We start from the raw sequence: 25,920 nt of genomic DNA, 5'->3' as shown, positions 1-25,920 counted from the left end.
AGTGGCTCTCACTATAGTTTTCCATGGTTTGGTGCAATAATTGCAATGATTTAATGACATATATTATATATATATAACCTGTTTCAATGTTTCTTCCAGCTACTACCTGCAGGCAATAAAACTGCAGCAGTCTCGCTGCCAGTTTATGATCATAAATATTTTAAATTATTTTCCTGTTATTGCAATGTTGCATATTTGTATTGCACATAAAACTGCAGTCTTTATAGTTTGCATATTTTACTGTTTTATCTGTTTCAGTCATGTGACTTTTATGCTCATATATATATATAGAGAGAGAGAGAGAGAGAGAGAGAGAGAGAGTCACTGTTTGTAAGCCAATGTTTTTGTATTAGACAAAAATGTGCATTCATTTCACAGAAACGTCATTTCAATGCCAACACACTCACATGTTTTCTTGATTATAAATGCATGTTGGAGTTTTTATAAGCTTTCAAGTTTCTGTAGAAAGTATTGCATAGGTGGATACACTCTCATAAAGAAGGCACAAAAGTTGTCACTGGTGCGGTACCTTTTCTTTGTACCTAAAGAGTACATATTGGTACCTTAAAAGGTACATATTAGTACCTAAAGTGTGCATATTAGTACTTAAAATGTACAAAAGTATACCTTTTTAAAAGGTACCGCCCCAGTGACAGCTATTGTACCTTTTTTGGCATGTATGATTTAGCCTCATTCATCTGTCATTCAACTTTGTTTATGATGCTAAATACACCAATTTTCACAAATCTGCTTCGCACACCTCGTTCAGATACATTAGCGGATAAACCTGGACTTTTGGAGCCAACTCTGGCACAACAAACAGTATTGACAGTGGTCTTCACCTGTTCTCGGAGTCTCTCCTGGTGGCCCATGATGGCGGAGGCGTGGTGTGGATATTTTTGCTTCAGATGTTCCAAAAAGGCCTCTCGTTTTTTATCCATATCGGATGGCTGCATGGCCAGGATCTCCTGTGAGCTGCGCGCTCCCCCCACCGTGTGTCTTCGCAGAACCCCAGAGCGGCTAGATTTGGCCTCACAGCGGTTACCAGGGCTGCTAGCGGAGACAACCTGCCGCTTACGGGTCAGGTGCTCAGCGTCTTCACTGGAAGTCACTTTTAGATTCCCCTTTAGAGGTTCTACGGGGGAAAAAAAGACAGAGATACAATAGAATGATTAGAGAAAAGTGGGAAAATATGAGAATGTTTCCTTGTGGACCTCATGTATGTACACACACAGATGCTAAATAAACTTTTACAGATGTCAGACAGAAGATTATTAGATGGAGCTGTAGGGACAAGATTTATTCAATCAATCAATGACCTTTATTTATATAGTGCTTTAAACAAAATACATTGCGTCAAAGCACTGAACAACATTAATTTGGAAAACAGTGTCTCAATCATGCAAAATGATAGTTAAAGGCAGTTCATCATTGAATTCAGTTATGTCATCTCTGTTCAGTTTAAATAGTGTCTGTGCATTTATTTGCAATCAAGTCAATGATATCGCTGTAGATTATTAAATAAAGATGTCAGTTTGATCATCCTCAAGCTAAAGCCAAAAGGAGCAAACATGTCCTAACAAAGCTAACTGTATGCAACAAGTTAGTGCTGAATGTTTACTTATATCAAATGTTACACGCACACACAAGACACACACATCGACACATAATTTGAACAGGTAGATACACTTTCTTAGATTGGAATAAAACTGAATGCTGAAGAAACACAAAAACATTCTGTCATATTTAGTTCATCTCATGGGCACGAAAAGAATCGCAGAAGTGCAGAAGAGAAAAGAATATGTCAGCAAAACTACTGTTGGGAATAGCCTGGCTTTCTGATTTATTGCCCCCCTATGTGAAGCTGGCACACAGACGTTTGTACCTAACATGGGCATTTTTTCTCAATAACAGGTACTTAAACGGTTGAGATATAGCCCAATTGGGATTCATTGTTTACTTCATATAAGGTGAGAAATAGTAGGCTAACATTCACTTTAGGGCAACGCTCTGTTGTATACCATAAAAGCTCATTAAAAGGTAAATAAATCTCCAAAAGATTAAAAGTGTAAGGTTGAGAAATCCTGAAACCAATCCTCCTCCCCCGTTCGCTTAGTGTCACAGGACAGCGATCTATCAGTTCTATTAATAACTGCTAAGCTACACACACACGCACCACACACTTAAAAACCCAATCTCAAAGCAAGTCAACAAGAAAATCAAGAAATCCTGTCCCATACAGCAAACATTTAACCCTGTCGTTGCAACCTTGCTTTATCAAATCTAAATCAGCGTCATGGAGCCCTTACCTTCTCCAGGCAGGTCTGTCCTAGTCTCTTCTTCAAGTTCTGCCATGCTATCCAATACAATGATTCTATAGACACTGGATTTAAGAGTCTGTCTGTAGAGAGCAGCTGTTGGCTAGATTCCACAGACTCTCACATGCTTTAGCAGTTTACTTTAATGAAGTATGGATTACTCTTGACTCTTGTGATCAACTCTAGAAACCAATTGAAAACACCCCGCTGCATGCTGAGTGTGTGGGAGTCTGTGTGTGTGTGTGTCCTTATTCCCCAAACCTAAAAAGGTGACGGTGACGTTAATGTTCCCATGTAAAGCCTAGCGAGGGGCCCTGAGCAACAGGTGCTAGATCCATACTTCCTCTCTCCTTCTCTCATTCACATTTTTCTCACTATATGTTAAGTTCTTTAGGGTAGGAAAATCACTCAATATTTTGCTCTTTTCGGAAAATGGTATCAGAAAGTCAAACTAAATGTTGCATGTATATCATGCTTTATTAGCTTTGAACAGTGTATGAGGTTTGCAAATTGTGCAGAAATGTTTGATTAAGTTTATTGTATTAAATATATTACATGAGCAACAAAGTTAAATTTTTATTCTAAATTAAGCTGTTAACTAGTACAGAATATGTATGTGAAACCGAATGTTGGTTACTAATTACTGAACTTTAATTTATATATATATATATATTTTTTATAACTTTGGTTACGGGGTTAAGGACTCTATACATATTTGGTAGGAGTTTTCTCATTTCTCATGTGTTTAAAACTAGGTACTAGGTATTATAATATAACAGTTTGTCTAACGTTTCTTTGTGTAAAGAAAATTGGATTTGTCCCTTTATTACTTTAAAACATGTTGCTGCATATTGAAGTCAAATACTCCTGTTAGGTGAACTTTTCTTAGACAATGTGTCTAACTGTTATCCAGTTCAACAGCTGAATGTGGGCGGCTGCTCCTCAGTTTCACAAGTAGATTATCTTAAAATGTTTCAAATATCTTCAGTAATCCTGTTCAAGTCTGTCATTACATCAAAGAGGCATACGAAAATTTATGTCTGTGTGTGGACCCTTAATAGTTCAGTCAGCTCAGACAGAAAAGGAAACTAATGCATGACACATGGAAAGGAGAGAACATCTTGTACACTCTTGTAAGTCTTATATCGCTGATTTGTTAACCAAACACTACGTATTCCTCATGTCTGCCATGTTTTATTTGACATGCCTACGAGAAACAGAAGTACAGTTCATTCAAGATGTTGTACTACTGCAACTTTTCACCCAACATAACACTCAAAATGTGTATTTCCATAGAACACATATAATAGAATGGAACAGCAGGTATTTATGCAAGATAGCTTGATATGACACAATGCATTTTCTTAACACTTAAACACATTGTATGTCTAACTGCAATTTTTCAAATCATACAAATAATTTTTAATACATTTTAAATACATTATAGAATGACTTAGGGCTGTGCAAAAAATCGAATGCGATTTTCATGCACATCTCATCAGTAAAGACGCTCCTGTAATTAGAAGTATATCCCCAGCACGTGCATTCAGATCAGGGTTGCCAGGTTTTCACAACAAATCCTGCTCAGTTGCTTCTCAAAACAAGTCACAAACTAGCCCAATCGCACTTCCAGAAGGTTCCCCGATAAAAAAAATTTGCTTCCCGGGGTTAAAATATACTTTTTTTAGCATGGTAGCGTTGGTAAAATTCGCATTTGAGGGGCTAAATTTCACGTTATTTGTATTGGGGTCGCTTTGACCCGCAGACATGAAAAACAACCACAGACCTGGCAACACTGGTTGGCATTTACTACACTGAGCCGTAATTCACTGACAATCTACACAAAATCGATGTTAAAATCACAGGCGATTCTTTGTCGATTTTGAAAACGATTTTGTGTTAGTTGTCGGTGGACTACGGCTCTGTGTAGTAACTGCCGCTCCACCTGAACCAGTGTTGCCAAGTCTGTGGTTGTTTTTCATGTCCGGTGTTTGAAGCATTCGATTTTTTGCACAGCCCTAGAATGACTCTATTACATCACATCGTAAACATCCCATGGAGTCACTGAGGATGTTAACCAAATCAAACATTTCAAAAAAACCAAAGCCAACCTATCAACTTCATAAAAGTCGTCTAATCATTACAAGCTCAAAATACCCACAACTGACCAAACTTTGCATGATAAAACATGATAATTTCTGTATAGCCAGCCATGACTGTTATCAACACCTCTCACAACCTACCAAAACACCACTGACCTTCTAAAAGATGTGGATTAAGCTCTTCCTCATCACACATATTCCCCATCGCTTACTTTCCCTCAAACCACAAGCCAACCAGCACAATTCTCATCTTCCAAACCACACAATCCTCATCTTCCGATAAAAGAAAAAAACTCACATTGAACAATGCTAAGGAAGTATAACCACATCCCTTGCTCTGTCCCCTGTAAAAACACTTTTTATTTCCATTCCAGTCCTCTTCACCTCCTTTAACTTGCAATTCCTGCTCACTGGACACAATGGTCTGACACTGTAAACCGAACAGGGCATGTGTCTTTAGTAAAGACACGCATGTGTGTTTATGTGTGTGTGTGTGTGTGTGTGTGTCCTGGTTTGTTTGAAGTCCGTGGTGTAGGGTTGTGCTCAGGATTTATGAAGGAATGTGTATCTGTGTGCTACCACTCGTAAACTTTTTATCTCTTCTCTCTAAAAACAACGTAAATCTCTCTCTGTCCCCTCCCTCTCTGGTTGGACAGAGCTCTTTTGTGTGTCTGTGGATATTGCATTAATGCAGACACTGACTGACTAAGGGATGATAGTGCCATTTAATAAGATAAGTGAATCTTGTGAAACATGTTTGGAAACAATCATTATATTTGCATAATTCCATTTGGTGGTGCTAATTGATCACACACACATAACTGTCTACAGATTGTTTACTTTCTCTACACCAAATTTAAAGATCCTCCGAACCCGGAGGCATTTTGGGTGGCTGATTCCAACTGTCAATCACTGTCACTTTTTACTTGAATAATTAACTTTAAGCGGATTATGAAAGCATTCAAACATACATTAATATGATACGGGTGTGACACTATGCATCTTCCCCCCGATCACAATGCTGGGTGGCACATTCAGCCATGAGACTGATAAACCCTTAAAACGACACAAACAATAGTAAGGGCCTTCAGGCAGAATCTGTTTTTATCTCCTTCATCAACTTGCAATCCAGGTTAAGTCTGAATCGTTCTGTTCCAACAAGTTCCTATAGATGATCTCGCTCTCTACATTAGCAGCAAACCCAAGGCAGAAGACACTACTGGCAAATTCCCAAAGGAAGACAAGGAATTCTCAACAAAAACCCCACAAATATTTCAGCCAACGCACATTCACAAGCACAGTGCTCATATATATACAGACTTTGGTGCACACATTTATAGGCATCTGTAAAACAGGTGCAGAGTATAGAAAGTGTGTTACTGTTTTAGTTCCTGCATATGTGCAGGTGAGTGACCTGATTTGTTTAATAAGAGCATTCTACTGTAATTAAAGGACATTTCGATGCTGTAATGGTGCCACAATGCAGCCTGGTCACATTTTTGCCTCTCTCACAGGAAGAGTTCCGCTTTCAGCCTCCAGTATCTGTTTACAGTGGAGGCGATCTTTTGATCTGCGAGCAGACGAGCAGAGTTCAGCCTGCTCAAAGCTTGCATTTCATTATCAGATTATTTATCCACTGTACTGTGGTGCCCTCATTTGTAGAAGGCCAAAAATCCTGACCCAGTGCTCTAAAAAGGGCAAAATTAATAAAAATGTCACCTATAATCTTATATTGGTGCACCATGAGTATAATAGTTTTGTTAGTAATATCCATCTATCTATCTATCTATCTATCTATCTATCTATCTATCTATCTATCTATCTATCTATCTATCTATCTATCTATCTATCTATCTATCTATCAGTGTCTCTTATCTTCATAATTGTTTTGGAAGTGACCACAAGAGGGAACTCTATCACAAAGTGAAGTGAACTTATTAATTTTCTTGATTAGAAGTGGGTTTTGTTTTAAGGTTTGAATATGTGAGTTGCCACACAGTTTGCCACGACTGACCCTTCCCCTTAATAAAGTGAATAAAGAAGCTCTTGGATGTGTGTTTGTCTCCGTGTCAGTGGTCGCCCTGCCAGCAGAGGGATTGCGGCACCCTGAAGAGAAGATATGATGGAGCCGCCTGTGAACAGCTGCTCACACACACACACACACACACACACCAGCCTGAGCTATGAGTATTGTATCTTGATTATATTTGGCAGAATGAACTCATAGATCATTCCACACACAGCTGGAGGAGACATCCAAAGGTGTGTTTGAGAGAGATAGAGAGAAAGAGAAAAAAAGAAAGAGACAGGATAAATGAAGGAGATAAATTTGGAAGTGCTACATCACGGTTATATTGTATAGCTCAGCAAGTGGCTAAAGTTATGCTTTCTATCTGTCAGCTGAGATTTAACAGGAATCTGTCCTGGCAGGGATACAGCTGTTTGTCTGACCAATGATATAGACAATAAGAAACTGAAAACAGTCTGTTGAACACAAACACGCACACCTTATCTCAGTCCAGGTTCTTCATTCTGTTCATGGGCTTTGCCAAATGGCGATTTATGATTTAATATAACTGCTGATATGGCTTTAATAAAATGTGATTAGAACCCATTCCATTCAAATGTCAGTGCCTCTATTCAGACATGACTGCACTCCACTCTCTTAATTCTGTCTCTATCATTAAAATTAAACTGCCACTGTCCCACCTGTTCACATCTTGGTGTCTAGGTAAAATCTGGGGGTTTCAGAAGCTGCTTTACGCCCTATTCACTGTACACTTTTACTATCCACCTTATTTTTAATGCAGAAGTAAGCTGTTTTCTGCGAGAAGAATAAGAAAATTCAGTAAATGGTAACACAGTTTGCACTACAAACCACTATGTTAATAGTTAAGATAATGCATTAAAATAATATGGTAAAACAAACCAGTTTCAAGGAGCAAAACAAGCGTTTTTTTTTTTTTTATAGCATTGCACATAAAATTTACAAATGACAGCAATAAGGTTAGCATGACATGAAGCAAACCATTTGTGGCTACACTTTACAATAACAGCACTTAATTATTAATTTACTTCTCTCTCTCTCTCTCTCTCTCTCTCTCTCTATATATATATATATATATATATATACATATATATTACTTTAATATGAGCTAATGATGAGTTAAGGCATGTTCTAATCAAGAACTAACCTTAACTATGAGTCATATGATATAAGTCATATGAATTAATGTGTAAAAACGAATATATTAACTATCATACATGTAGTCAAGGTTATCCACACATGAATTCATATCACTCATGTCGTATAGATAAGGTTAGTTTTTGATTAGTCTAAACTCATTATTATTGTATATTAATGCAATATTTATTTTAGGTATCAGTACATTATTATTAAGTGTTACAACAACAATAATAAAAATGATGATGATGATGTTGTTTGCTGGTTTGGTTGAATACATACATAGTAGGTCTTAGTAGTGTCTTGAAAAAGACATTCTTCAAAACATACTTTTGTGATCCACAGAAGATAGAAAGTCATAAATCATGGGGTGAGTAAATGACGACGGAACTGGCCCATGGCACTGCGCCCGCTGTCACACCTTCATCACACCCCTGGCTCTAAAGCGACCTCTAAAGTATGTGCTCTTTCCTAGATTAAAAAAAAAAAAAAAATCACAGGGGTACAATACTGCAGAATCTGACAGCCATTGCACCTTGGTACAGGGGAAAACCATCAGGGATCAGACTTTATGGTGCAGGCACACATTAAAACCCAGAGATACACACTGCTATTCATCTCATAAATCATGAATCAATGTATTAATATGCCACAATCATCTGACTAAGTGAAAACATCTCAAAGTCTCCCATTCATTTCCAAAGTCTTTCCAGCTTCAATTATTGCAGCCTACAGAAACTGTTTCCCACACAGAGCAGCACTACAGACCCCAATACACTGATATCATTCAGCGGTTAGAAACACTAATGCACACTCCGACAGAGAACATACCAGCTTTTACAATCATGAGTAATGACTGAGTGACAATGAAGAAAGCGAACATGGCTTTATGTGACCAAGGATACACTGGCTCGAAAGCATAGTGGCCTCTTCAAGTAATTCAAAAAATAAAAATGCATGGCTGTCAGTTTATAATTTACACCTGGCAGCTGATATTTTGCTTGGAAATGTATGTAACTTGTTTTGATTTCTGCTGTCTAATGCAGTTATTTTTGCCCTAAAGGGATAGTCGACACCAAAAATAAGATTCTGCCATCAAAATTTATCATGCTCCAAACCTTGACTTTCCTTCTGTATATAAATCCCCATGCCTCAAGTGCTCAAATAGTTTCGGGGCTGCTGCACATCTACATTGTTAATTTTCTTGATACGACCTGGCGCCCTCTAGTGTCTAGTTCACAACATGCACATGCATCTGGCAAAGTGATTTATTTCTTTAGCTGTCACATCAGAATGTCTTTGCACACGCATCCTTAAACTGCTGAGCTACATCATAAACTGCTGAATAAAATAATGCATGAGCAGTTTAAACATCCATTTCACTGCAGTAATCAGAGAGAGAGAGAGAGAGAGAGAGAGAGAAACTTATTGATATTGGCAGAATTAGAATTACGTTACAGTTAGAGGCAGAGCAGAATGGGGAAAACTGGTTTAGGGGACAGCATATCATATTACAGAACAAGGAAGGGAATGACACAAAGTGGAGAAAGCAGTGATGTTGAAAAGATGGGATGCAAGAAGGATGGAGACCAAAGGATCGAACAATTATGTGGGTGAAGAAATAAAAATAAAATAAAAATAAAAACAGTCTCTAATGGATGAAGGCTGCAGCAAATGATCTGATTCGCTGTCTATGACATCATCCCTTCTAGGGTGCCTCCCAATTGGACGATGTCATCCGAACTGAGGCATGTCAATGCTGTAATGCAGCAGGACCCCAGCTACACACACTCATATACAAGAGCACAGAGCTAAAACATTGTTTGTATGACAGGGTTTGCATGAATGAAATCAAATAAGAGTGAAAGAATGACCAAGCCTTACAGGCTCTAGATTGCTGTCCCCAGTCTGGATTCCTTGTCCTATTTAACCCTGATCCAGTTTCTCACAATCAAATCAAATTTCATTTCACTCACCAAGGCATATATGTGGTGATGTGACAATAAAAGTGATTTGATTTGATATATTCAAACAAACAGACCGACAATTAAATTTTTTCAGCACTGGCAATCCTCTGCAGCTGAACTCGACAACCAGTTTGACTCATGTATGAATCATTCTCATGAAGAGTTTTGTAATCTGGATCGTTCAGATATTTGGGATCAGAATAATTTTTGGCGGTTATGTATTTGGTCAGAAATACTAAAAACAGCAATATTGTGAAATATTCTAACGCAATAAAAGTTTTCTTTTAGAATATGCAATTTATTCCTGCTGATGGCAAAGCTGAATTTTCAGCAGAAAGTGTATCGAATGAATTAGGGGGAAATACTACTTCCAGTGCCTGTTTTTGGATATGTGTGTCTGTGTTCATGAGGTGTGTGCTCCCAAAACTCTATGAGCCATTGGGTGTGCGTAATGAATGCAGTGAGTCTCATATCAATTAATGAAGAAATACCTCAGTCCTCCTAAGAAGAGCAGTTTGAATCTAAAGTCTGAAGTCAAAACACACAGTGGTCTCTCTATTAGTGCTATTGGATCTTAATGCTGTGTTCGACACAACCACAACATTCTTTTGAATAGACTAGAAAACTTTGTTGACATTAATGGAAGTGCAATAGCATAGTTCAAATCATACTCATAGCAGTGAATGAATATGTATTATATCGAACACAAGTGCAGTGTGGAGTACCTCAAGGCTCAGTACTGGGGCAGTTACTCTTCACAATTTACATGTTACCCATGGGAGATAGTGAAAGCTAACACTGTGCTTCCTGATGATGTTATGCTAATGATACTCAGCTCTGTATTTTTTTCGAGGCCTGGAGAAACATACCAACTTTAAAAATTAGAGGAATGCATAGTCGATATAAAAACCCTGTAAAGACCCTAGAACACTGTCTTAGACTTGATGGTTGCTCTGTCAATTCTTCGTCATCAGTTAGGAACCTAGGTGTGCTATTAGATAGCAATCTTTCATTTGAAAGCCAAATTTCTAGCATTTGTAAAACTGCATTTTTCCATCTAAAAAAAATATCTATATTATGACCTATACTCTCAATGTCAAATGCAGAAATGTTAATTCAAGCTTTCGAGACCTCAAGTTAAGATTATTGTAATGATTTACTGGGTGGTTGTTCTTCACGGTTGGTAAACAAACTACAGGTAGTCCAAAATGCTAGAGTTCTTACTAGAACCAGGAAGTTTGACCATATTAGCCCGATTCTGTCAACACTGCACTGGCTCCCTATCAAAAATCAAATAGATTTTAAAATCTTTCTTATAACTTAAAGCCCTGAATGATTTAGCAGCTTAGTCTTTGAACGAACTCTTATTGCACTATAGTCCTCTGCATTTTCAAAACTCTTGCAACTTGATCATACCTAGAATATCAAAATATACTGCGGGCGGTATATCCTTTTCCTATTTAGCTCCCAAACTGTGGAACATTTTTGTGAGGAATAAACACTCTGTAAATTGAAATGTAGATTAAAGACCCACCTCTTTAATCTGGTTTACACATAACACATTAACACATTTCTAAGATTCAAATCCGTTATAAAGGATTTTTATTCTGCATTAATTAGGAAAACCAGAACCGGGAAATCTTCCCATAATACACAATGTACTTGCTACATCGTTAGAAGAATGGCATCCACACTAAAATTAGTCTTTTTCTCTCTTATTCCAAGGTCACTGTAGCCACCAGATCTAGTCTGTATCCAGATCAGATGGTCACTGTAATCACCCAGATCCAGCCCAGATGGTGGATGACCTCCACAATCCTGAAAGACAGTGGAGACCAGGACAACTAGATGAGCCCCAGAGACAGATCCACAGTCAAGACCTTGTCTCCTAGACGGCCACCGGGACAAGACCACAGGAAACAGATGATTCTTCCACACAATCTGACTTTGCTGCAGCCTGGAATTGAACTGCTGGTTTCGTATGGCCAGAGTAGAACTGACCACTTGACTGAGCCTGGTTTCTCCCAAAGTTTTTTCTCCATTCTGTCACCGATGGAGTTTTGGTTCCGTGCCACCATTGTCTCCGGCTTGCTTAGTTGGGGACACTTCATTTCCAGCGAATTCGTTGACTTGAACTGAGCTGGATGATGACATGATTGTATTTAATATTGAACTGCCTTTTTGCATTATACTGACACACTATTTTACTATTTAATGCTGTTCAGTTGCTTTGTTACCATCTGTATTGTTAAAAGCACTATTTAAGTAAAGGTGACTTGACTAGACTTGCAATTGCAATCAAACACACAATGTGTCATCATTCTCTGATATGCAACACTACAAAATATCCTACAATAAATGTATTAAAAAAACAACCCAGCTTCTTTGTAAATGACCGCAAAAATATGTATGTGTGTGTCACTTTAAATGTGTTGTGTGTGCGCACGCACGCTCTCTACGTAACGTAAGCTGTAACGCAGGTAGAAAAGAGGTGCGGACGAGGAGCACATTGTGGTTCTCACATGGCGTTTACAAAAGTTTGATATATATATATATATATATATATATATATATATATATATATATTTGTAAAAAGTGGATGCACTTTACGTTTTGGTTCATCTAGTACCCTTTGGCAAGCGGAGCGAGGTATGTGTTTTTATTGTGTGTTTTGCATGTTGTATTTTAAAGTAATATATAATTTCGTATGGCACGTGTTATTTGTCGCTCTTTTGGTTAATTTCTCATGTATGTAATTTATTTGCCTTTTGGGTATCTGTAAATGTGTATTTGTTTAAGTAATCTGTCATTTGTACATACGTTTTTTATTTATGAGTATATTGTTTCTTTATGTAGTTTCACGGTGCTACAACACAACGTTTCTCGAAGTCACGGTTAATGGCGCTCAAAGCGAGCGAAATAAAGAAGATTAAGCACCCGTCGAAACTCTCTGTCTCGTTTGTCGACGCCAAGGGGCTGCTACAGTGAAACTCGACGCTTATCGGGACTCTGCATTACTTCGCTGCTGCCCTGTTCGAGAGAGTTCATCACAACGCCGCACGAGGATCAATCAGCACGGCGCTGCGGACGTTTGCGCAGTCACAGCGGATCGTGACGTCATTATAACTGCTTAAAGGGAAAGATCGCAAGGTGGTAACAAGGCACCGTTTAACACTACAGATGAGATCGAGACTGTGAGTTAAATCGTATTCCCACGTGAGCTGCATCCATTCATTGGAACTCTGTAAGTTGACATGTTCAAATGAAAAGGAGAATATTTTTTGGACTATTCAATTGAAGGATAAAACTACAAGAGACATTTAAATTGAATAAGTCAAATCAAGAAAATATTCAAGTTTGCTTGATTATTTAAAGACTATAAAAACTTGTGTGTTAAATTTGAACGTTGATTGTTGAAGATTTATCTTGGACATTTAAAAAGTCATACACAAAGAGTACAGTTAACTTTATTACTGTTTGTAAACACTGAAATTTCTGATCTATTACAAGGGAAATATTTAAATGTTAAAAGTGTTTACAGTTGTGCATTTGTGTTGATTCTCCTTGCTAATATTTTGAGTGCTTACATTTTAGAGGTCTGATGGAAATGGTATCACTTATAGCTTAAGTTGCCCAGTTTAAAGAAGTAAACAACATTAAAGAGGCCATGGAAAACCCACCTGAAAAGGAAGTTGAACCAGTTGAGGAGATACCACTTCCAGCTGAAGAAATAAGTAACCCACCAGTGCAACAGCTCAGAGCAAGCTCACGTGAAAGAAGCTTAACAGAGAAAGGTCGAGAGATGCATGAGCTCGAAGCAAAGAAACAGGAAAAGTCCTTCCATAAGACATATGAGTCCTGGAAGCAGGCTGCAAGAGAGGCTAGATCAAATTTGAAAACATTCTGTACACGTGAAGACCTGGATCAAATACAGCAGGACATTCAAGGCAGACATGATTCAGTCTATCAGCGTTATGAAGCAATTCTGCGTAACCACACTACTACTCCAGACATTGTTAAACGTATGGATGCCTGCGCTGCACTAACTGCAGAGATCACTGATCTTGTCAGTAAACGACTGGAAACATTTAATGAAAGTTACAACGAAGAACTTGTGAAGGAAAGAGTAAGGCAAGTGCTGAATAAGGATGAATATGGATCCGTCTTTGGATGTACAGTAACAAACACAGTCGTTTCAGAGTCATCACTGGGATCCGATAACCAATCCAAGACTTCTAAAGTCTCAAGTAAGCGTGCTGATGCACAGGCAGAATTTGCAGCGAAACTGGAACAAGCTAAAGCTTTACAAGAAATTCACAATCAACAAGCTAAGCTTGATAAGATGGAGCATGACTGGAAGCTTTGTGAATCGAGAATGTTAGCGGAGATAAAGCAGAAGGAGGCTGAAATGCAGTTAAGGCTAGTTGAGGAAAAGAAACGGCTACAACAGCTACAAGTTGACAAAGAAGTTAAAGTAGCAGCAGCTCGTGTCAAAGTGTATAACGAATTGGAAGGCAACCTTCATCGCTGTGAAGATGACGAAGGCCCTAGCATTCACACTGGCTGCCAGAGGACAGAGCTTACATCTCAACTGAACCCGGATGCACAGTCGTTCCTACCTCAGCAAGCATCATGTGAAGGATATGGAGTTACATCACCTCAGGAAACTGCAAATCTAGCTCAAGCAATAGCAAACTCACTAAGCACACATCGGCTGCCAGTTCCAGAACCCACTGTCTTTGTTGGTGACCCTTTAAAATTCATAGATTGGAAGATGTCATTCATGGCCCTCATTGATCGAAAACCTCTTCCTTCTGGTGAAAAAATGTTCTATCTGAAGAATTACCTTGCTGGGGAAGCTCGCAAAGCGGTGGAGGGATATTTCTACAGAAATTCTGAGGATGCGTATCAAGGTGCCTGGAAAGTGTTACAGGAAAGGTTCGGGAACTCGTTCGTCATCCAAAGAGCGTTTCGAGACAAGCTGATGAGATGGCCCAAAATTGGAGCAAATGACCCACTGGCATTACGAGACTTCACAGATTTCCTACAAGGTTGTGTCGAGGCAATTCCTCACGTAAAAGGATTAGCCATCCTAAATGATTCTGAAGAAAACCACAAGCTATTAAAGAAACTCCCCGAATGGATTGTGAGAAAGTGGAACCGAATCGTGGTGGAAGAGCTAGACACATCAGGTGATTATCCAAGTTTCAAATGCTTCACAGAATTTCTGCAAAAGGAAGCAAAAATAGCTTGTAACCCTATAACCTCTGCACTATTTGTGAATCAAAAGAACACCGATGAAAGGTTCCCCAAGCGTGCTAAGGCTCTCAGTACAAAGGTTCAGGTGAAGGACTTGAGCTCAAAAAGACCAGAGACGTACAGCTCTAAGCCAAAGACATCGTGCCTTTTCTGCAAAGATGAAAAACATCACATTGCCCAATGCTCTACATTTGCTGGAAAGACTATTGAAGAAAAGAAAGCCTTCATTCACGAAACCCACCTCTGTTTCGGATGTCTCAGAAAGGGACACATGAGTAAAGACTGTAGAAGAAGACATACATGTGGTACGTGTGGTCGAAGTCATCCTACCTGCTTACATGAAGAAAGGGATAAAGCTCCTTCAAAGGACCCTAAAGGAGCATCTACGAATGTTCAAGCAAGTGAGGAAGTTCATAAAGTCATGACACACGCACTCACTCAATGTTCTCCTGCTACTTCCAGCATTGTGCCAGTTTTCATCTCTACAGTGGACGAACCCCAAAGAGAAGTACTAACTTATGCTCTACTTGACACCCAGAGCGACTCAAGTTTCATCTTGGAAGATCTTCTTGAAAGTTTGAATGTTGTCTCACAACCTGTGCAATTGAGGCTCAGCACCATGACAGCTGCTGACACGATCACTGCCAGTAAGAGAGTCTGTGGACTTAAAGTAAGAGGACTACAATCTGCAAGTTCTATACCACTACAGCAAGCATACACAAGAGACTTCATTCCAGTGGACAAGTCGTATATTCCCACCAAGCACACAGCGCTTCAGTGGAGTCACCTCAGACACTTAGCAAGTCAGCTGTCACCACTTTTGAACTGTGAAGTTGGACTTTTAATTGGATTTGACTGCCCATCTGCTCTAGCTCCCTTGGAAGCAATTATAGGTGGTGAAAATGTGCCTTTCGCGCAAAGAACTGTGCTTGGGTGGAGTATTATAGGCCTGTCTAATCCACACCTTGACCGACAAGGAAATCATAGTTTTGTCCACCGTGTTGCAGTAAAGGAAATACCTGTCCCATCGGCCAATGATATCCTGAAAATTCTTGAGTCAGATTTCAATGAAAAGGCTTATGAGGATAAATGTGTGTCACAAGAGGATGTTCGTTTCATACAGCACCTCAGTGCCAATATTCATCAGAAGGATAATGGACATTACGAGCTTCCTCTCCCATTTAAGTGCAGCAGCCGACCCTCACTACCCAACAACAAAGGGCTAGCAACTGCTCGACTACAACACCTAAAGAAACGGCTCAAGTCCAATAAACAGTATTATGATCACTACAAGGCTTTCATGGAAGAAATGATTATCAAAGGTGATGCAGAACAAGCTCCAGCTATACTAAGTGGAGAGACAGTGTGGTACATCCCACACCATGGGGTGTACCACCCTCAGAAACCAAACAAGCTGAGGGTGGTATTCGATTGTTCAGCAAAGTTTCGTGGTATATCATTAAATGACACACTTCTGACTGGGCCTGATCTAACCAATTCCTTGGTGGGAGTGCTGTGCCGTTTCAGAAAGGAGCCAGTTGCAGTTACCTGTGACATAGAGAAGATGTTTCACCAGTTTCTCGTCCCACCTGATGAACGCAATTACCTGAGATTCTTATGGTGGGAGGGTGGAGACTTGGAGAAAGAGCCTCAAGAATATCGTATGGCAGTCCACCTCTTTGGTGCCACGTTTTCACCTGGGTGTGCTAATTTCGGCCTAAAGTACCTGGCACAGCAGCACAAGGTTAACTATCCTTCAGCCTCAGCATTCATTGAGAAGAACTTTTATGTGGATGATGGGTTAACCAGTGTTCCCTCAACCAGTGAAGCCAAAGAACTAATAATGCAAGCTCAAAGAGTGTGTAAACATGGAGGTTTACGGCTTCACAAATTTAACTCAAATAAGGAAGACGTTCTGAGTTGTTTAAACCCGTTAGAAAAGGCAACAACATCAAAGCCTCTTGACTTTAATCTTGAAGCAACACCAGCTGGACGTGTACTCGGCATTCAATGGTCAACAAAGGATGACACATTCAGTTTCAGCATCGACCTTAAGGATCAACCATTGACTCTCCGTGGTATTCTGTCTGTTATAGCCTCTCTATATGACCCTCTTGGGTTTGTCGCCCCATTTATTCTACAGGGAAAGTGTATCCTACATGAACTTTGTCGTAGAGGTACTGAATGGGACAATGAACTTCCTGATGACTTGCGTCCTCAATGGGTGGATTGGAAAAACGATCTTCTGAAACTCAAGGAAGTATTGATACCAAGATGTTATCACCCACATACCTTCAGTGAAATAGTCAGAACAGAGTTACACCACTTCTCTGATGCGAGTAATGTAGGATATGGTGCTTGTTCCTACCTCCGCTTCAAAAATGAAAAGAGTGAAGTCCACTGCTGTCTGGTGATAGCTAAAGCCAGGGTCTCACCTACAAAGGTCATAAGTATTCCCAGGTTAGAACTCTCAGCCGCTGTCATATCTGCCAGAATGAGTGTCATGCTGAAAAATGAGCTGGAAATGAAGATTGACCAAGAGTTCTTCTGGACAGACTCGCAGGTCGTTTTAGCATACATTAACAACGAAGCCCGTAGGTTTCATGTTTTTGTCGCAAATCGAGTGCAGCTGATACGAGATGTCACAGATCCTAGTCAGTGGTGTTACGTAAATACAACAGATAACCCTGCTGATTATGCATCTAGAGGGCTTAATGCGTCTGCCATCTCTACATCAATGTGGTTATCAGGACCCAAATTCCTGTGGGAACAGGAAGTAAATGCAACACCATACACACCTGTGAACCTGCTTGTCGGTGATCCTGAAGTTAAATTAGTCCAAACCTTTGTGACCTCAGTCAGAGACGGAGCAGACATCCTCAGTCGCTTAAGTCGATTCTCTTCTTGGTCTATGCTTCTAAGGGTGGTTGCAAGAATAAACAGATTGGGCCACAAACAGATGTACAACGGTGATCATGTGACAGTTGAAGAACGTGAGAGAGCTGCTAAGGTGGTCATCAAGCTTGTACAGCAGCAAGCATTCTCAAAGGAAATGCAAATAATTGAAAGAGGAGAAGCTCTACCAAATTCAAGCGCACTGTACCCTCTGGATCCTATTTTGGACAATGGCATCCTCCGTGTTGGTGGGAGGCTAAAACACTCATCTCTCAGTCAAGATCTAAAACATCCTGTAATACTTCCAAAAGGTAACCACATCACTAAACTAATTCTGTCGCATTACCACACCAAAGTTCGTCACCAGGGAAGAAGCCAAACTCAAATGGAGTTAAGAATGAATGGATTCTGGATCATTGGAGGCAGTAAGTCCGTCGCTAAGTTCATACACAAGTGTGTGCAATGTCGGAAACTCAGACGACCAGCTGAAGAACAGCGTATGGCAGAACTTCCCAGAGAACGTGTTGAGGTTTCCGCTCCATTCACGTACTGTGGTATGGACTGTTTCGGGCCATTTATTGTGAAGAGAGCTCGTAAGGAGCTTAAGAGATATGGCCTATTATTCACTTGTCTATCATCTCGTGCAGTCCATATTGAAATGATTGAGGACCTATCTACAGACTCCTTTATCAATGCCCTAAGGTGCTTTATCAGCCTCAGAGGAGCAGTTCGCAAACTTCAGTGTGACCACGGCACTAACTTTGTTGGAGCTAAAAATGAATTGGCAAAATCACTGAAAGAGATTGACACCAACGCCTTAGAGATCTTTCTTACAGAAAGGCAATGCGAGTTTGTCTTTAATGCTCCTTCTGCAAGCCATGCTGGAGGTGTCTGGGAGCGTCAGATACGTACTGTGCGAAATGTACTCAATGCCACACTTGCTTTATGCCCAGGCAGGCTTGATGACGCATCACTCAGAACGCTGTTCTATGAAGCAATGGCCATTGTAAACAGCCGCCCTCTAACGGTAGATGGTATTAATGATCCAAATTCACTCGAACCATTGACCCCAAACCATCTGATAATGATGAAATCTGATGTTGCTCTTCCACCTCCAGGAAAGTTTGTAAAACAAGATGTGTATGCCACTAAAAGATGGCGCAGAGTTCAATACCTAATCGAACAATTTTGGAGTCGTTGGAAGAAGGAATACCTTCTCAACATTGCAGCACGTCAGAAATGGCATATTCCTCGCCGTAACCTTCAAGTGAATGATGTTGTAATCATCAAAGACGATATGCTTCCCAGAGGTCAGTGGCAATTAGGCCGAGTGGTGGAAACCAGTGAAGGAAGTGATGGTCTTGTAAGGCGAGTTAAGTTGCAGTTAGGGGAGCGAAAACAAAATCAATGCTCCAAGCCCACAGTCATTGAAAGGCCCATCCAAAAATTGGTGGTACTTATTGAAAATGAGTAATCAGCGACTGCTTTGTGATATCATTGCATCAGACCATGTAATTAAGTTCTATAAAACCTAACATTTTAGACTTAACATGCATAAAAACTGTGAAGGCGGTCATATTGATGTTCAGAAATCATGTTCTGATTCATTCACAGTTTGTTCTGTTCTTTCATCATCTCATAATTGGTGGGAGTGTAAATGACCGCAAAAATATGTATGTGTGTGTCACTTTAAATGTGTTGTGTGTGCGCACGCACGCTCTCTACGTAACGTAAGCTGTAACGCAGGTAGAAAAGAGGTGCGGACGAGGAGCACATTGTGGTTCTCACATGGCGTTTACAAAAGTTTGATATATATATATATATATATATATATATATATTGTAAAAAGTGAATGCACTTTACGTTTTGGTTCATCTAGTACCCTTTGGCAAGCGGAGCGAGGTATGTGTTTTTATTGTGTGTTTTGCATGTTGTATTTTAAAGTAATATATAATTTCGTATGGCACGTGTTATTTGTCGCTCTTTTGGTTAATTTCTCATGTATGTAATTTATTTGCCTTTTGGGTATCTGTAAATGTGTATTTGTTTAAGTAATCTGTCATTTGTACATACGTTTTTTATTTATGAGTATATTGTTTCTTTATGTAGTTTCACGGTGCTACAACACAACGTTTCTCGAAGTCACGGTTAATGGCGCTCAAAGCGAGCGAAATAAAGAAGATTAAGCACCCGTCGAAACTCTCTGTCTCGTTTGTCGACGCCAAGGGGCTGCTACATTCTTTAATTATTTCAGAACAATACACATTTCATTGCTGTACAACATGAGTGCTTTATGCACTGTGACAAGGTCAGATTGGTTGGTATTGTAAAATGTGCCAAATTGTTGTTTGTCCACTGCTGAACTAAAAAGTGAGCTAAATTCTGGGTTTGGAAGAGGAATAGGGGAGGGGAGGTAAACTTCCTTTTGAGAAATGGGGACTATTGGTGGAATGCAGCAAAAACATCCTAGGAGCAGGCAGGGAACGGGGTGGAGGACTTGCTTTGTGTCCCGCTGCTACTTCCATTGTTGACATTTCCTTACATTCAAAACGATATTGCGTGACCTTAAGACTGAGATGTTGGAAGACAAGAAGAAGTGACTTGAATAGTTAATAAATAAGCATTTGAGAAAGGCTTTTGTTAATATATGCATTCATATTTTTCTCTATTTCTATTTGCTACATAACAAAACAAAATGAACACTGCAAGCATAGTTTTTTTTCTCTTTAAAGCATCTGTTTGCTCCTGCTGAACTGCTTCATCATGACGCTCTGAAACATTTGCTTCCATCCATTTCAAGTAGAGGAATAACAGACAGGAAGGAGGAGAGGTAAAGATGCATTCCACTCATCACATACAGCAGCTGCCAGGAAAAGCTCTCAGTGTGAAAAATGACAAGTGCAACGTGTGTAAAAGAATGGGGTGGCCAGGAGAGAGGTGTGGGAAAGATTTTCTGTCTTTACTGACACTTTTTCCCATCATCCCCGTCAGAGTCAAATCAAAACATTATAAAATTATACCTGAAAATTTGAAGAACAACAGATGAAAAAGGTAATAATGCTTCCAGTTAAGACATAAGATATGTCTACATATATATTTTTTTTTCTCATATGTCATAACCATCAAAACTATTTCCCAAATTGAAAGCTGGGATTCTAGTAATGATTTGTGATTGGTCATGGCAACAATCAGTTACAACCAGCAATCTCTAAAATAAAAGGTTATGATTATAAATGAAACGATTTTTAAATTGAAGAGAAGGTTCCACAAAGAATAAAGAACAAAGATGCTGCAAAGAACAATAGTAAAAGTTTTCTTTTTAAGAAAAAAGAATAATAAATGCAAGACTTATTAACACTAACTTGATCCCATTTTCTTAGGGATAACCTGATATATATAAAGAAAAATCTGTTTTGATATTTATTTTCATGATATGGCCGATAACCTATAAATAATATATTTTTATTATATAAAAGTTATGAAGAACTATATATTATTTTCTGGTGTTAAAGTTATTAAAGTCCTATTTTAAAACATCAAAAGCTAATTAAACTAAATGTATTATATTTACTTATCAAAATTATATTGATATACATTTTCTATACTATTTTGTCTAAATAAATGAGCATGACCAAATCTTAAAAAAAAGATAAAATAATAATAATTAGACAATAACATTTATCTCATATTAAAGCTCCAATATGTAGGAATTTTGGAATTTCCTCCAGTTGCGTACTTACAATATCTCAAAAGTCTCCAAAGATTTTTTATTTCAGAGAAATTCCGATTTTAAATAACTGGCCGTCCCGGAAAAGAAATGTCGTAACTCAGTGACGCAATGTCCGCTCTATACTTTGTTTCTGTGTAGACCATGTGATGTTACACCACACCGGAATATCACATGGTCAAATGCGGAAGTGGTGGTTATGTTATAGCCGCGCATATGGTTTGGTTGTCGTTGTTATGGATCACGATTACTCTTTGGCGAGTATTAAAGTGCCAGTAAAACGTAAGCGTCCATATTCAGATACACGCAGACTGTGTGACAAACGGAGGAATAAAACCAGGATAAATATCGGCCAGGCGTTTATGAGATGGAGAGAGCTGTGCGAAAATCTTGACAATCTTGACTTGACAGAGAGTCTGCTCGAGCGAGTGTATTGATAGACAGGTAAGCAAATCAATTATTTATATAGTTATTGTTAAGTAACGTAATAGTTACAGTAGAGATGGTCCAGGTCTCATCTGGATTTGATAATTCCAGTGAGGATGTATCTGTGTTTCCCTGCAACACATGCAACTGACAATAATAGCACTTATAAACAAAGTTATATTGATCTTTGTACTAAGGTAAGGATTTTTATCACGTGTGGTGACCGAGATTATGGCAGTACAATTAAATACAATCGGATATGTGTTGTTAAAAATATATTTAGTCATTACTTGCAAATGTTCGTTCAAATGTACTTTTAGAACGATTGGTTTGAGCACGTTAAACAACACGGCATTAACCATAAACACGTAACACTGCACAACATTAACCCAACAAATCATTTAACAAATAGCTGTAAGTTGTAACAGGATAATATATGTAACAGAGGCCAGCGAGTAGAGGCCAGCAGGTAAACCTCACTCCCCGATGTCAAGAGACGTACTAGCGAAAGATGCTAGTGGCTGTAGCCATTTAGCCTCCTTGTTAGTGTGTTCGCCTCCCATGCCGAAGACCCGGGTTCGAGCCCCACTCGGAGTGAGTGCAAGGAGCGTCATAGAAGACCCGGGAGAGAGGGGTTACATATAGTATAACATTTCACATTCCTTGCAGTTCATTAATTATGATGACATAAAATAATACGATCAGATATACAGGTAATACAAAAACGAATAAATTACCTCATCCGTGATCATGATTGCTATGGTGAAAACGCATTAAAAAAGACATCGTCACCTGCTTCATAGTGTCATCAAGCTTCGCCTTTGTTATTGTTGGAAATGCGCCCTCTTGTGGTCTATTACAAAAATTGTATACTGGAGCTTTAACCAACATGGTTCCATAATATATATATAATTATTTTTTTTATTTTTTATTTTTGGTCTGTCCATAACTCAAGTATGTTATATTTCCAAAGAAGGAGGCTTCATCACTGGATAAAAAAAATCCAAATTGGCTAACAGCTATTTCTTTTTTCCACTCAATCTTGCTAGACTCACTTATCAGAGCGTATCAGAGGATCTGGCACAGAAACAGAGACCAGAGGTCACAAAGATAATAAAGATGATCCTTCACTTCAGCGTCTAGTAGTTGGCCAGATGCATTAATCTATTCCTGCATGTCAAGTTTCACCTAGTTCATTTAGCTGCCTGCAAACATATTTATGTCTCAGACACATTCCAGTCACATGAAAACGAATAATCATGTAACCGCAGCCGAATAGGCCTTATGGAAAATCCTTCCTAGCAGCCAGTAAGCCTTTTCCAGTGAAATTGCCCTCGATGCAGACATCAAAAATTCATGTTGAATTAAGACCAATCTGTGCAGTGCAATTTTGTACATTCGTGCTAACAGCTGATTATAAAGCGGAAAACGATAAGGTGTCATTAGCATATGGTAAGCGCAGATAAATGAGGAAAAAAGAATGAGAGGACAGAGACGAAGTGGAATGACATAAAAGCGTGGAAAAAGGTCCTGACTGTTAGTAGTTTGAGGTATTTCATCCATTCTTATTAAGATTAGCCAAGTTTAATAAGCCAAAGACTTAGTAAAGACCGAACATAATTAACTACTCAACACTTAAACTCTCTCTCACACACATGCTCGTGTCCAGCTGGGATAAAAAGAGCACATGGCTGATGAATCTGTAATTATAAGATGAAAGTGGGGACACTCTAAGGCATTATATGAATGTTCCATAAACCCTGAAAAAATTATGGAATAACTGATTTTTTTTCACTCTGTGTTTCCTTAGAGGAGAAAAGGAATGACTTCAAGAACTTTTTGGTGGTATTTGTTATATATTTATTTACATAACTAATTTAATATAATATTATATAATATAATATAATGATGTAATGTGACGTGACAATCAGGCAAGTATGGTGACCCATACTCAGAATTCCAGCTCTGCATTTAACCCATCCAAAGTGCACACACACAGCAGTGAACACACACTCGGAGCAGTGGGCAGCCATTTTTGCTGCTGCACCCAGGGAGCAGTTGGGGGTTCAGTGCCTTGCTCAAGGGCACCTAAATCGTGGTATTGCTGGCCCGAGACTCAAACCCACAACCCTAGGGTTAGGAGTCAAACTCTCTAACCAGTAGTTCAGTATAATATAATATAATATAATATAATATAATATAATATAATATATATTTCTTGAGCTTTTTCTTGAGCTTGAGTTTTTTTTATTAAATCTGTCTTGGACTGCAGTGATATCAGCCTCCAGTCTGGTGTCAGTGAAATATCTGCTTGGTGCCATTTGTAGGTGATCTGCTCTTGATTGCCTCAGTGGTTCCCATGGCAATGGGGTGCCTGTAGGTTACAGGCTAATCTGAGGAAAATAGCACAGGTCTCCCCATGCATTACTACCTGTGGGGATGTGATTGGTATAGAGAAGAGGGCACATGCCTGATTCCATGAGTATTAGAAGACTATACTTTGATGCTCTGAAGAAATTGCTGAATCCATATTTCAGTTTAAGCCAGGGGTTGGCAAACTTTTTAATGCTTTATATGATAAAGACAATTTGTTTCCAAAATTAAATTGTAGGTTATTAATTTGTCAATTTACTTAAGCCAAAATAAATTACAGAAATATTGTCTGGAAAGTATCTACTTTGTATCAAGTTAACTTTGTATTAGATTTGATAACTTTGTTAGTTAGTACTTATCATAATGTTTATAAATAACGAATTGTCAGAAAATAATGCTTACTAGGGATCAAGCCAATAAAAAGCAATAATTACAAGAAAATATTCCATAGAAATTCCCTAAAAACTTTAATCTTTTCAAACATTTAGTTTATTATAATTATTATTATTTTTTTACTTGAAAAATATATTTTGTATTTTTTCACTCTCAGATTTTCCAAAGACCCCTCAGCAACCCCTTCTCCATTTTGGAAACTACAGTGTTGAACTACAGAAAACGAATCATTGTTTAAGATCCTTGATCCTTTGTGGCCATTTAAGTACTTATTATACGGCCTCCTGGAATACTTGATTCTGATTGGTCAATGTAATCTGCAGTTGGATAATTTTATATAATGATTGCTAAACTGCATATCTGACTGCCCATGGAAATCAATTTCTAACATAGCTGTGCTAGTTTCATGTCTCCCAGGACTCCATATTCTCTACTCTCACATAAAATAATAACTTTTATGTACATGTTTTTATTCCACAGCATCAGATCGGGATCCAGATCACCAAGTCACATTTAGTTTTCCAATAATGACCAGCCGTCTTCACATTATCCCCTATGAGATTTTGACTGAGCAAGCTAACGAGCAACCACAGTAGTTTGTATTTACTTAAGCTGTTATACAAAACTAATAAGCAGATATGTAACCCCAGTCTCTCAGAATTTGCCTTTAAAGTTTTGATATTCCATGTCGCAACAGGGAATTGCATTTTACTTCATGAGATAATCAGTTTCACTGCAAGGCATACAGACAAACCATGGATGGCTGATGTAAGATCACTAGTCTGGGGCCAGTATTCAGATCATAAAAGAGAAAAAACAAAGACCATCCATTCATCCAACATTCCCTTCTTTATGTGGCAAACTATAAAAAAGGCCTTAAGAACCCCTATACAGGCCAAGCAAGCCAGCAGTTCAGGCTTATGTAAGTTGTGGGAAGCCTCATTCCTCACCATGGCGTGAGGTAACAACAGTGGTTAAGCTGTCACTTTCCCGCCTTCCTCAAGCGAGAGATAGAGGGAGTTAGTAAAAGGGAAAGCAGAATTTGAAATTTAAGTATGTAATGTTTTCAACATAAGCTCATTGAAAAAAAAGCCTCTATCTGCATTTTTGCTAAACACTAAACACATATCCTACCTTTACATATAGTTAACTGTAGTTTTCAGCTAAAATAACCACTAGTGGAAATAAACCACCACTTTTATTCCTGTTCACACAAATTATTATTACAGGGGCAGACTACAGATTAACAAGACTTATTTTTTTTACTTAATATGCT

At 38.8% G+C, this 25,920-nt stretch overlaps 2 protein-coding genes across 11 annotated transcripts in view; one reads left to right on the top strand and one right to left on the bottom strand.

Annotated features, from left to right (window-relative positions):
* LOC113066102 (sickle tail protein homolog) overlaps window positions 1–25,920 on the bottom strand; it is a 166,836-nt gene that overhangs the window by 67,906 nt on the left and 73,010 nt on the right. For 9 of the 10 annotated variants that reach the window (XR_003279120.1, XM_026237743.1, XM_026237745.1 and 6 more), the window contains exon 2: window positions 843–1,135. Coding sequence is in view for 9 of the 10 variants with exons in the window: in XM_026237743.1 (XP_026093528.1) it covers window positions 843–1,135 (293 nt within the window). In the remaining variant the exon portion in view is untranslated. Of the gene's footprint in view, window positions 1–842; window positions 1,136–2,309; window positions 2,563–25,920 lie in introns of those variants that run through there. The other variant, XM_026237744.1, reaches the window with a different exon arrangement.
* LOC113066104 (uncharacterized) lies at window positions 12,160–19,470 on the top strand. The gene is made up of 2 exons (XM_026237749.1): window positions 12,160–12,220; window positions 12,428–19,470. Exon 2 carries the CDS (start codon window positions 13,239–13,241, stop codon window positions 19,197–19,199), a length of 5,961 nt encoding a protein of 1,986 aa, XP_026093534.1. The 5' UTR covers window positions 12,160–12,220; window positions 12,428–13,238; the 3' UTR covers window positions 19,200–19,470.

This window comes from Carassius auratus, chromosome 49 (genome assembly GCF_003368295.1).
Source record: "Carassius auratus strain Wakin chromosome 49, ASM336829v1, whole genome shotgun sequence".
NCBI classification, from domain to species: Eukaryota; Metazoa; Chordata; class Actinopteri; order Cypriniformes; family Cyprinidae; genus Carassius; species Carassius auratus.
The sequence above is the reverse complement of the archived record's forward strand: the minus strand, read 5'-3'. Positions and strand labels throughout refer to the sequence as shown.